Here is a 14089-nt window from a genome sequence, read left to right on the forward strand (position 1 = left end):
CGCCGGAGACGACGAGATACCAATGCATGCTGCATGCTTGCTTTCATGCTGCATGCTCTGCATGCTTATCTACTCTATTAAATTATATATGATTTTTTTAAAGATACGAGTATGTCTGTTATAAAGTAAATTATTCTGAACAACAACATTATGAGTTGAAGTATGTTCTTAGTAACAACATTATTATTTAAAATAATATGATCAATGAATGTTATGAAGAAAAAAAGATCTGAAAATAAAAATTATGTATTTTAAATGGTTCTTGGTAGTAACAGTATTAATAAAAAAATTATGATTACTAACTGTTATGAGCTCCGATGGTAGTAATAAAAATGTATGAATAAAAAAAGTATGAAAAATAAAATTATGAAGAAAGATTATTATGAACACAAATCGGTAGTAAGACAAAGAATAGGATTTAGAATTTTATGTGAGCCAATATAGAACCCTACTAGCTATAGAATTAGACACGGAATAATTGGAATCATGAATTATATTACTATTTGCATAAACATTACAATATTATCAATCAATTACTATTATTCAATTATTCTAGCTGCGCTCAGCGCTACATTACAATCATATCATTAAATAACTTAGCAAGAATTCATATCAAATACATTTGGAGAATTAAAATCTAATTTAGTGCTATTGGCGCTGTCCGTGGTACGCTTTCTGCTAATATCATTCGAGTTCTCTGTGATAGTCGATAGGTCTGGTACTGCGCAAGTAACGGGGAATATTTGTTTTAAATTGGCACCCACGCTTTGTGCAGGGCTGAGGTTGGTATTGGTAGTTTCGTCTTCACTGAGGAGATACCACTTCGAAGGTTGCGAGCTCTGGGGCGTTTCGTCGGAAAGATCTTCGGTGATGAGGCTGTTGATAGAGAGCTCGCTCACCACAGGACTGTGGTACACTGTGTCGCTTGCATTATCCTTATGTTTGGCTGAATCTGAAACTAAAAAATGGCAGGTAAATAGAAGGTACATAATGCTCTTAAAAACTAAACTCATGTTAGTTTAGTAGCAAGGATAAAATCTCAAATTCAGATCATTTTATTATGTTAAAACTAGTCGGTGCCTGGAGGTATGCGAGCGGCACGGGAGGGATTTTATTTATTTTTATTTTGTTTGGAAAACATACAGTGAAACAATAATAGATTAACCAGGATATAGGGATGGTGATATTGACGTATTATGACGTGACAGAGCATACAAATCTGAAGTCTCCATGACATTTGCTCCCTCCCGTGCAGCTTTCATACCTCAAGCCCCTAGACCTATAATTCTAAACGTTAGACTAATCGTGATCGAGCATCATCTTGAGATAAAAGAAAACAAAATAAATAAGCCTTACCATAGTCAATGCGACAGAAGCTTTGAGCATTCTCACAGAATAGATCCGGTACGAAATCTTGACAGTCTTGGAACACTAGACGATTCTTGAGAGAAACTTTATCAGATGATGTTGCTGAATCAGAGTTCAACGATATGATTGACTTTGTGTTCGTTTCAATAAACTCTACGCTATCGCCCATACATTCGTTGGCCAGGAGACACGTCTCCGAGTGGTTATGTATCAGGTCAATGCTATCGTTCAAACCCTGAACCGTTAAACCAGATTCATGAATACCACTATCTGTGTGTAGAGTAGTTTTGCTAATATTCTGTGTGGGCTCTGGACTTCTAGACCGACTTTTGTTCCTTGGTCTCAGTATTTTAACTTTTATGACGTCTTTCTTTCTCCTTCCTTTGCTATTTTCGGCGACTACTTTATCCTTATCAGTATTGACAATCGTATTTTCCTTATGCGTAGCGCTATCGCTTATAATCTGGATGACAGGCGGGCAAGACTTTCTGCCACCGTATGAACAGGTCTCCGTTATTTCTTCCTCCACAACAGGATCTACTGTCGGTACCTTTGGCTTTTTAGGTTCCCTCTTTTTTCGAGGCGTTGAACATCGCTTTTTTGACTTCTCTTTCTTCTGCACCTCTTTAGCACCAGTTGTCTCTACGTTACGATCTTCTTCTTTTATAGAAGATATGGACATTTTCTTAGCACTTTCCAGTAACAAATTCCTAAGCCTGGCATCTAGTGATTCCGATAGAGAAGGAGCATCTTCAATATTAACGGTGTCGATTTTATTAAGCAGTGAGTCCGATACCAAAGACATTTTTGTGTGATCATGACCGGACTGTTTTCTTTTCCTCTCGATACTTTCATGAAGTCCACACTCTTGTTGCATCAGAGGCATGCTGACATCGATTTCAGACATTAAATATTTATTATGAACCACCTTATCGCTCGTACTGTTTGCCTGCATCTCATTTATGGTGGGATAATTCTCGATACTGTTTACCAATTCTTTGCTGACAGACAAGTTTTCTACAATCGATAACTCTGGAGACATAGGCAGAGATACATTACTAGAGTTACCATCTGTATTTCCGTTTGAATAACAAGTAAGGAATTCGTCGCTCAATCTCTTTATACGTACTTCTAGCTGTCTTCCATCTAGAGCAGGGTGTCTGTTCGGATGCAAACTATTATTTGGAGCAGGAGTATTTTCATCAATTTTCTCAAGCTGTCTAAATACATTTTTGGTTTGCGGAAATAACAATTGGTAGGAATCTGTCTTGTATGCTTCCGATTTAAGGCTGCTGTTACTTGTAGGTCGTACTATGATCTGGAAAGCGCTACTTGTGTCGCTAGATCCCTCTTCTGTAATACATGGGTAAGATTTTCTTTTAACGCGATGCATTTTGTTTTTGCTTCTGTACAGAACTGTGGAGAGACTTAACTTTCTTTTTCGTCTATGGTTTGCTTTTGGAGGACTAATGTCCGAGTCTTGGTAGCCTTGAGTGCTTTCGTCGTTTATGATTGGCAAGCAGAATGTCTCGGGTAGGTTAGCCAAGCTGTGCGGGGAGAAAAGAAACGGCTCTTAGTATAAGGAAAAAGCAGAAAGCACAGACAAAAGGAATGACTGGTTAAAAAAATATGCAAACGTAAAAGTGAGTTTCACTGAAGCGAAGAAAAGATGAAGAGGTGAGTGGAGCCAATACACAGTATGTTGAATGATATTATGTTAACAATTTGTCAATTCTATTTTGAAATATCTAGCTCTCATTCTGGTTTTAGTGTCACGCGGACTGTCAGTGCGGATCGCTCCGCACAGCCGATCTGTATGAACTGCTAGGGAGTGGAGCGGTTCCTCCGGACCGCATTACTCTAAAACACTCCCTAGAAGTTCATACAGATTGGCCGTGCGGAGCGGGTCCGCACCGGACGGTCCGCGTGACACTAAAACCAGCCTCAATTTGGTAAAATACTCAACACACGGCAAGCAATCCCGTGCTAAAAGGTAGTGCATAATATATCCCCTTCTTAGCCTCAGCGCGAACACTCTTTTGTAGAGTGTAAATCTGTCTATCCAAGTTCTTTAATTTAAGCGACATGCAATAAGCGGCACAATGGAAGCAGGTTTACAAACGAAAGCACCCTTATGTTATTTTTATTATCCAATATTATATTATATTTCTATTTTCCTTAATTAATATTTATATCTAGTGGGCTTACAAAATAAAATAATACACAAGTATTATACAAAAGTATTTATTGATCGAATATGTAACACCTGCTCCCATACGTCAACAGTGTACATTTTTTAAAAAGTACAAATATCTTTTCGCTTTTCACAGATCGTTTAAAAACAATTTTTATAAACTTTAATAAATTCAATAAAATACCAACTTCAATTTGGAAACTAATGATTTGTAAAATGTACCAATTCCATTGTTTGATAATTACAATATTAGTGCACAATGAAAAAGTAACAATAATATTTTTGATGTATAAATAAGCGTTCTAAAGTTGCGGAATCCAATTTCTTTGATAAAATAATATGAGTAAAATCTTACTGTACTTCCTTTATGTTACACATAGGACAAATAGGCCTTATGTAATAAGGAGAATCCCTAAAGGATCTTATTCAATCTTAAGAGTTCTAAATAAATATGTATATTTTATGACTATTTCGCTAAAGTAAAAATATTATGTAAAGTGACTTTGTATCGTAAACATACGAGCGCCACTCGGGCGTCAATGATAAAATTATTCGCACATGGAGACATCATGTATAAAATACACTTTAAATAAAAAAGTTCGTACGTCAGTACTTTAGTTTACCGTTTGTTCTTGTCTTTAGATTTGCTGTGGTTGTGCGATTTCCTGGAGCGTGTGGTTGCCGGGAACATGTAGCGAGGCTCACGGGAGGTGTCATGAGAACTGCTGGCCCGTGTCTCCACTGATGGCGCTTTGGACTTCCTGCTGTTGGATCTGGTGTTATATTCTGTGAGCACAGCAACTGGGAACAAAATGCAGGCTATAAGAGTTGCGAAGAACAACTTATCTTGGTTTTGAAGTCGCAGTTAACACAATACACATATCATCATCATTTCAGCCATAGGACGTCCACTGCTGAACATAGGCCTCCCCCAATAATTTCCACAATGGCCGGTTGGTGGCGGCCTGCATCATCGCCTTCCTGCCACCATTATGAGGTCGGCGAAAAATAGACGCACCATAATGCATTTTATGTTCTTCAGTCAATCGTTTAAATATAGATCCAATGAATAATAATTTTACGGAACATTAGTCAATGACAGCTCTGGTAAAGACTGGAGACTTAAACATAATAATATCTATTTTACTATGCTTGGAATAGGAAATGCAGTTTCGTTAAATAAAACATTGAATATTTTAGAAACTCGACAAAAATAGAATTGAGTAGTGACCGGCCTGCTTTGTGAATAAGAATTTTACTAGCTCAATTTACATCAGTTGACATTGGTGTCTTACCGGTGCCAGTTTTCTTTGGTGATTCCTTTTTTGACGTAACACTAGTCGTGCTGTCAACAGCTTCAACTGTTTCCTTTGCATCAGATTGTTTGGTTTCCTTGAGCTCCGTTTTGGAACTGCTTTTGTTCTTAGCTTTCTTGGGTGGAGCTTCGGTCTCCTGGGGTGCGTCAGATGATGTTTTCTGACGTTTAGGGCTTCGAGTCGAGCTGGGAGAGAGAGACGCTGAAGCCCGAGTGGATGAAGATTTGCGAGTCCTGCTCGCTCTTTTCCTGTTGGAAGGAAAAGGACAAAAAAAAGAAGGAATTATCACTACATAGTATAAAACAAAGTCGCTTTCCGCTGTCTGTCCCTATCTATGCTTAGATCTTTAGAAGTACGCAACGGATTTTGATGGATTTTTTTTAAATAGATCGAGTGATTCAAGAGGAAGGTTTATATGTATAAAACATGCATATTTATAGGAAATTCCATTGCAACCGTGCGAAGCCGGGACGGGCCGCTAGTTATAAATACAATGTATAGTGACTGCATATTTGACTGCATATTAGTGCATTTTTGTGGCAAAATGACAGTTATTACCAAGACGTTTAATACATACCTAGTGGTGACATTATTTTGCGACTGCTCTTTTGGTTGTTCCACATCTTCCTCTTGATCTATCTCTTTATCTATCTTTTCTATCTCTTTGAATATTTCCGTCTCTAGTTTATTCACCTTTTCTAGGGTCTCTGAAAACATTTTAAAATTGTTGTAACATTTCTGTAATGTATTCTTCAGCTCCATACATCTTTCTTACTCACACTGGGATGATGGTAGAGACAAATAGGACCGAAAAACGCAAACCCTGTGCTTGTGCAATATGAAGTTGAGTGGAAATTACAACAGATCATGCGAAGACATAAAGCAATTTATTGTATGTTATTACACAGTATAAACTCATAATCGGTCAAAACCACTTTTGACTGAAAAAATCAGTCAAGTGGTTTTGCCCGATGCCCTTGGTCAATACCACTTTTAACCGATTGAATACAGTCAAAAGTGGTTTTGACTAATAATGTCTTTAGTCAAAACCAAACCCACTTTTGACCGATTTTTGCAGTCAAAAGTTTTGACCGATTATAATAAGTTTTGACTGTAACATATACATCAAATTTTTATAAGCCGTGTCTTTATAATTCACACAAGTATTCATAATTGTGAATGATTTAATGAAAGGAAATGAGACTTTAAAATCTAGCTAACATAGAAAGCGAACACCTTATTACCTATCCTGGGAATACCTTCGTCTGGGGTGGGCGCTTCGCTCGATAGAGATACGGTCTCCATCGCTTGAGACGTCGTTTTGCGGACCATTGCTGTTTTCTTACCCGAGGCCGGCCTATACGTCGCGTGCGGTTTACGCGGCGACAATATTTGGGGCGTAGCCACTCTCTGCGGCGTTGCGGGTCTCTGGGGCGTTGTGGGTCTTTGGGGCGTTGCCGGCCTCTGGGGCGTCGTCGATCTGGTTGTGGTGGACGGGGCGTCTGATTTCTTGTTGAATATCTGCACCACGTCCGCTAGCATCGGATGGATTTGAGACCAGTGACCTTCGACGAGAACCTCCTAAAATGACAGATTCAAGATATAAGTAAATAATATCACTGCCTACTATATTTATTAACAAATTACTAACTAATCCGTAAAATTGTATGGAAAAAGCAAATCATTTAATATGAATTTAGATTTAAAGAATAACATATAAAGGGTGCAGTTTTGCCTTATTTTATTACAGAGTTGCCAGTATATAGCCAATTTAAAAAATAAATATTGAATCACTTACATGGTTGTCTTTAGCGAATTTGATTTTAAGTATTTTCCCCGTATCACTTGGAGTCTCCTTGGTTTCTTTTTGTGGAGCGCGCGCCATTTCTATGTCTGGAATACACATAAACTAATGTTCGTTTCTGATGCTTGATGCCTAGTACAATATTACACTGTCTGAACTAAAATAAATAAAGTACGGGCGACGGCACATCAAGCTTAACACTGTGGCATCCTATGTCGTTGTAATAGGGACCAGTTATCAAAAATGTATAGACTTGAAGTGCTGCCGACTGAACATTATTATCTATGCTATTGAAGTACTTACTGCTGTTTATATTTTTAAGTGGCGATTGAACTTGAAGTGTCGACAGATTGCTGAAAATTGTATTCTGTATTTAGTATCTTGATTGTAAATTAATTGATTAATCAATTAATCATATTGTACAGCTAACATTTTTTACTTACCGAGGCCTTGCAGGCAAAATGGGAGATTTTTCCCTGACAACTTCTTCTTTCTTTTCATTTATCAATCTGTAATAAAACAATGAGTGTAAAAATATGATGAATGAATAATTCAAGTGCTATTCATTAAACCAATTGAATAGTTTCAATTACTTTTTCAATTCGGCAACACGTTTCCTTTCTTCAACATATTTTAATTTCCAATAGGACTCTTCTTCTTCGGGATCGCCTGAAATGATTAAAATTACATTGAAAAATATTTTTTTATGCATAACAAGGCAGGTATTTGACCACAATCGCACCTGGTGTTAAGTGGGATAGCAGTCTAGGATGGTGCATATATGCCCTGTTTACACTTTTGCCTGTCACATAATTTATCTGGTTTCAGACGACGCATGATTGCACCAAAACCGTTTAAATTGCTATAAAAGAGTCAGACTTTTTTACAGTAAATATTTTAACAATACGATTTTTTACAAGCCTTGAATGCAATGGACACAGATGGCCCCTCACCCTAATATTATAGGAAATAACGGACCCGTGTTTGAATCTCAAATAACAATAGTGTAAGTGGCCAATTAGACTCGCAAATTGAGTTGTTCATTGACCAACCATTATTATGCAAACATTCTGCACTTATATGCAGACTTGTACGTACAAAAAAGTCCATTGGCGTTAACTAAATAAGATTTAAATCCCGTGGTCATAAGATGCACATTCGTGTCGTGTTTACAGAAATTTACTTCATCTTTTTATTAACTCTATCGACTATTGGAATAGGTACCGTACGCCCAACAGTTTATGGACCTTTTGGTTTAGTACTTCTGGTCAGTCAGCTTAAGCTCAGCCTAGGGTGTGCATAAAAGAGGTGCAGGGATGCACAGATTTGAGCTCACCCTACCCTACAATACCCACAGGCACCCTATTCGTTGTTTAGGGTCTCACCCTGATTTCGATCAGCAGGGGATTAAAATCTCAAATTGAGAAGCATTATTAATCTGCATTCGGTCGCAAAAAATATCCGGTTACACCGTTTCGAACAAAAATAATTGCACGTTACTAAAATGTTTAGCACACGCCTCTTTGAATAAAAGTTTTTGATAAAATCGAGTCAAAAGTACATCTTTAGAATGCCTAGAATCAAAATACAAAAATTGTAAAGTTAATAATAAATAATTAACTTACTTTCTGGTAAATACGTGAGATAATTTTTGATGATGTTTCCATCTTTGACTAGAGGGTATATTTTCTTGCCGTACATCACGAACAGGCCTCCGTCGTCCTCCAAGGAGTGTATTCGAGCAGAGCGTGGCTTTCTGTAAGGAAATCATACATATTATTAACGCAGCGGCAATTTTCATGTAAAAATAATGCGCATCAATCGTAAGGCGTGTTTCGCAGTGTATTTTGCAAAACGCAACAACGGCCTTTTTCAGTCACGCGCGATTTGTGGGTGGTTCTCAGTTCAGTGGCGAGGTACTGAGACCTTAGTCGTGGTGCGTTTTCGGTTTGATGCAAAAGTACGAGAATTGCCCAGCAGCCGCGCGATTATCTGTCTGACTCAGGCCTAAAGTTTAATCTAAGGGCCGGTGTACACCACGTTTTTTAATCGACGAACGCTACAACGTGATACTCAGAGAAGTCCGGCTGCCCTGTTTCGACGCGCGTTTAAGAAACGTGGTGTGTCCAGGTCCTAAGTCGTACTCACAAGTACTTCCTAGTCTGCCTGTTCTTCCGTCCTCGGGGCGGCGACACGTAGGATTCGCTGTCGCTCTCTGAAGTCCACTCGCTAGAGTCACTTGACTCTTGGTGATGGCTACAGAAGTAACAAAACATTAGGCACTATAAAAATATTTTTTACAAGGGCTTCAGTTCTTTACAAAGTTTAATTGCAAATATCACTTACCGTTGATGTTTTGAGTTTCTCCGGTAACTTATTCGCTTCTTACGCTTCGTACCACCTAAAAACAAGAAATAATACAATTATTTTCCCATTTCACAATCTTCCGCGCAAGCAAATGTGCGAAACCAAATTTTGCCAAAAGTAAACAAGCAAACCTATTGCCAATTCTCAGCCACTTTCTCATAAGTATTCATTCTAACAACTTACCACTTTGGAGTCCAAATACATTATCCAAAGCGCTGTCTTTTTGCGCTTTTTTCTCAGCTCGACTAACCGGGACTTTGATTTTTGGAGACGGGTCTATGAACTCGTCATCAGATTCCGAATGTGACTTGAGCATTACTACTTCGTCGATACTTCTAGCGATAGAGCCTTTTTTCTTAGATGCATCTTCTTTCGCTTCTGAGGTCGTTTTAGGAACCACCTTTTCGCCGCCATTTACTGTAGCAGATTTCTTTGCGTTATCTTTATTTTGAGCAGATGTAGAGGCTTTATTTTCAGCCATTTCAGCCGGTGAAGTTTCATGCTCATTCGTTTCAGACTCGATGTAACTGACTTTATTGAACTCTTCATCATATAAGCTGACGCTCTTCAAACAAAGGTTCAGTTCTGACGCATCTTGCAAACTTATGACAGCTTTACTGGTAGATGGCATTTCTTCAGACGCAGTTTCCTTTGCAATAACATTACCATCAGTTTTGCTATTGCCATTAACTTCATTCTCTTTTTCTATTTGATCCTCAACTTCATCAATGACATTCTTCTTCTTGAGCTCTAGTTTAGTTTTTGCTAGTTTAGATTTGATTAGCTTTTTCATCACAACATCATCAGTGTCGGATACAGCTTTCTGTTTACCATTAGCGTTTGTCTTAGCTTTTTTAGTTTTTGATGTGGCTGCCACGTCTTGGGAAGTGGCACGCTTCCTCGTATTTTTTTTAAGTTTCACTGCCTCTTCAGTAATATTAGAGGATTTGGAGTTATCATTTTGAGTATGATCGACAGTGGTTGCACTTTTGTCTGGATTATTTAGAGCTTCCTGATTATTTGGCAGAATTGTGTCACTGTTTGAAGAATTTTGAGTGTTCTTCTGAGACACAGTAGAAGACACTATTTCATCTTTGTTTTTAGCATAATTTGACAATGTATCGACGTTAGATTTCTCTGGAATGTCTTGTTCAACTATTTCATACATATCTTTATCAGTTTTGTCAGTTTTATTATCTGGGTTACCAGTAACACCTTTTCGCTTTTTTAGTTTCAATGATGACACTTTAGGTTGTACAAATTCATCTGATTTTCTTATTTCAGACTCACTTTGAACAGATTTTTCATTAGTTTTATCCTTGTCTAAAGAATCACCTACGGATTTGTCTGTCTCGATATTTTTTTCTGCAGTTTTGTTTTTATCTATGTTACTTTCTGAAGAAACTTCTTGTTCTATAACCTCATTCGCGTCATTTGTGTCTGTCTCTATATCTTTATTAGCTTGAATAATACTTGGATTGTCTTCATTAGCTTTATCTTTTGGGGTTGTATCCTTTTTTGACTTATCTTCTGCAGTTGGTTCTTCCTTTATCTTGTCTTCTGTCGGTTTGTCCGTTTTTGACTTGTTAGCTGCATTTTTGTCTTTATCACCTATGTCATCTGAGTCTTCAATTTCAATGACATTGTTTATTGGTTCTTCATGCTCGACTATGTGCATTCTAAGTTCACTGTCCGAATCGTCTTCAGATGCAAAATCGTTCAAAACTTCTTGCAGCATTGGCGTTAATGGCTCCGAATAGGTTATTAAATCTCGCATTGACTTAGTTGGAGGATTGGCTGCTCGGTTTTGGTTTTTATTAGGCTTTGGCGATAGGTCTGACTCTAAAACCCTTCGCAATTCGTCGTCGGTTTCGTAACAGTTGGCTATAATCACGGTGTCGACGGATGCTCTGTCGTGTGATTGGATTTTTGCAGATTGTGTGTCCTCACCTCCTGCTGCCTCCCCGTTGTTATCTTTACTAGTGCCTGGTTTTTCAGTTTCTGTATCTGTTTCCTTTTCAGCTAAGAATAACAGGTAATCCAAAATTACTTTAATAAATGTACTTAAGCATACTTACTACATCTAATATTAATAGTAATATTTACAAGTAATTTCTAAGCAAGGGTCAAAAAGCTAGCTGAAAATAATTTCAAAATGTGTAATATTATTATTTCTAAAAAGTCTAGCCTATTAATTTATTACTGTATATTAATACAATACCCTTGGTTGGCCAGGCATCCTCTAATTGAAGGTGTTCCAAATTACTTTTCTCTCTTGCTATGACATCATACCTAAAAGCGCAAGTAAGTTACAGATACAACAGTCTTTATGATAATGCAACTACTCATTTTCGATTGAATATGTAACACTTTTTATGTAAGTCGCTTGAGTACAGTAGAAATAATTACACATCAATGGTGAAAAGAGAAATAAAATAAAAGACTAATAAGATAGGTTACATTTAGGATTCTTGGGCATGAAGACGCTGAATATCAAAATAGACAATAATATCAAATTGTACACAGTATTCAGATTCCACTGTTTATGAGTTCGCTATTCAGTTCATTATAATGTATAAATAACCAGCAGCCGCCCGCGACTTCATGGATTCCATTTTACCCCCTCAGGGGTGGAATTTCGTAATACGTTCTATAAGAACCCTACCTGCCAAATTTCAAATTTGTAGGTGTTATTGTTTCTGAGATTCTGTGATAGTGAGTTACTCTGACCTTTCGCATTTAATGTATAGGTTTACTATGACATAAATTCAAATTCATTTATTCACAGAAATACACGTCCATTAGATGTTTGTAAATAATCAATTTCGTTACAGTGTACCTTGCCATGACTGGCATGTGAAAGTTAATTAGGAGAACATGTCAAAATATTAATAATCTTATGAAAAGTCATTTGATAAAATCATAACAATAACGTCGACTTACCCTTCTTTGAAGCAACGGATCTGATCTACAGTCAGTTTGTAGTATGGGTTGTGGATGTCAGGAAGAATTCTCTTCAGAAATGTCTCTTTCAGACTTTGCCACGTTCGATTTGTCAACTAAAAATGCAACAAAGTTGTGAGAACTACTCTACAAAGTTGTTTTTATGAAACAATTGGAATTGTTAAAGTATGCTGTTACATTAGCAAGTAACTTGGAAGTTATGAAAGTTTAAAACACTATTTTGCTAAATTATACCACGAAAGCAATTAGGTATTGACTATAATGATTATAAGTTTAATTATAAAATTAGAAGTCATTAAAAACTTATTAATGACCATTACAATGGTCAGTGGTATTTTTAATTTGGGTAGTGACTTATAGTGTATATTTTCATGCTAACTCAAGGTTTAACAGATGCCTATAATTTTTATAGATGTAAACAAATATGTAAAAGGTCCTACTATGAAATATAAAAGTTAGAAATGCAAGGTTTTGGAGAGATCCAGACTTAAAAAAAAATATATCATTTTTAAGCCTTAAGAAAACTCAAGTGATCAACTTATATGATCATAAGATCTCTTATTAAAAACTACAACAGTGATTTTACACTGTTGGTGGCCATTAATTTTTAATCAATACACAAAGTGCTGTAACATGAAGTTGTGTGGCACTGGAAGTATTTCTGAAATATTGCTTTGTATGCAGGTGGAAAACTAATACATTTCTTATAAGATAATGTTACAAGCCTACTAACTGTACCCATGGTACCGCTATCCCTATGAAAAAATAGTTCATTGTAACAAATTTATGATTTCTTCCACTTACCTTTGAGTTAGCAAAATCCATCCACATCTTCCTACCCTTTATTTCGGCAAAAGCTCTGCGTTCTGCCAAATATTCTACTATAGTTTTCATTTCCTTCATAGTATATGCTTTCCTAGAATTAGACATAACTAGTGAGGACTATTGTGTAAGTAAATAATAATCCGGCTCATGCTCATACTAAGAGCGCCAAAACTGCGCAAGAGAAAAATAGTACAAAAACAATTATTTCCGAAACGAGGGAATGAAAAAATATATCTTGATAAGATTTATAACATACTAAAAGAAAGAAAGACAGTTTAAAATTCTTAAATACATAGATAGAACGGTTAAAACTTACCCCGACATTTTGTTGTACCGGTAGGGTAGTTTTACACACTAAAAGAAATGATTTTCACGATCGCACTCTTTAGAATTGCACTCCACAACCAATAACTTGTAGATAAAAACACATACTGTGAATAATTGAGTAGCAATTTCTTAGATTTTATGGAAATGTTTACAAGTTTACATTACAAATCGCAAAAGGAGCGTCATTTCACGGCGCAAGCGTGTCAAGATCAAGAAATCAATCCACAGATTATAGAAATCGTCTGACAGCCACTGTCAAATTAGCAGAGTTGCCGCTAGTAATATGATAAAATCCCCAAACGCATTGTCGTTTCCCACATAAATAAAACACCTAAAAAATGTATAAAGGCACTGGGTCTCTATCAGAAGGAACTCTAGGGGTGGAATCTCCATAGGCGTGGGTTAACGGGCAAGGAGATAATATCTTGGATGGTTGACAATCACTTTTCCTACAATTTAACGTTCCACCAAACTCAACACGCTTTCAAAGATAACCTCGCAGCCGCCTGCTCACACTTGACATGACACAACTAATTGACAGTTATCTTTTTCTCAGTGTTGCCAGTCGGGTCTAGTCAGAAATCACCAGAAATATAAAAAAAAGTAACCTTTTTGAATAAAAAGTAACCTTCATACGGGGGGGGGGGGGGGCGGAGCGATGATTGTGGAAGGTTGTTCATGGATGGAAAATGAATACAATTCATCTAAATTCGAAAAGTGACCAGTCGTATAAAAACGTTTCATGGATTTGCGTTTTATTATCGTAAAACATTCGCTAAAACTCAATTTTTTAACAAATATAAATGCACTTTATGACATAATTTTTAAATTGTCACTATTAATATTTTTTACTGAATAACCTGTAAAAGTTAATTCTACAATTTCTGACAAATCACCTAAAAGTAACCTTTTCATTAGTGTAAC

At 36.8% G+C, this 14089-nt stretch overlaps 1 protein-coding gene across 1 annotated transcript; it reads right to left on the reverse strand.

Annotated features, from left to right (window-relative positions):
• Positions 1-475: 475 nt before the first annotated feature.
• On the reverse strand, positions 476-13368 carry LOC114363631 (uncharacterized). Its single transcript, XM_028319415.1, has 18 exons — positions 13155-13368; positions 12818-12929; positions 11993-12108; positions 11271-11341; positions 9233-11071; positions 9029-9083; positions 8831-8938; positions 8308-8438; positions 7276-7351; positions 7126-7191; positions 6849-7035; positions 6677-6787; positions 6123-6459; positions 5456-5585; positions 4835-5126; positions 4186-4421; positions 1357-2915; positions 476-958 (listed from the first exon to the last, which is right to left on the reverse strand). Exons 1-18 carry the CDS (start codon positions 13160-13162, stop codon positions 597-599), a joined length of 5796 nt encoding a protein of 1931 aa, XP_028175216.1. The 5' UTR covers positions 13163-13368; the 3' UTR covers positions 476-596.
• Between the last annotated feature and the right edge of the window lie 721 nt (positions 13369-14089).

Source organism: Ostrinia furnacalis, unplaced genomic scaffold (assembly GCF_004193835.3).
Source record: "Ostrinia furnacalis isolate ACB-3 unplaced genomic scaffold, ASM419383v2 OfSCF7182, whole genome shotgun sequence".
NCBI classification, from domain to species: Eukaryota; Metazoa; Arthropoda; class Insecta; order Lepidoptera; family Crambidae; genus Ostrinia; species Ostrinia furnacalis.

Excerpts from the sequence above, each read along its gene's own strand:
- LOC114363631 (XM_028319415.1), bottom strand. Across the intron at positions 12,109-12,817 it reads TGGATTTTGCTAACTCAAAG|TTGACAAATCGAACGTGGCA; the intron begins GTAAGTGGAAGA and ends TTGCATTTTTAG. Across the intron at positions 2,916-4,185 it reads TCTAAAGACAAGAACAAACG|CTTGGCTAACCTACCCGAGA; the intron begins GTAAACTAAAGT and ends CTCCCCGCACAG.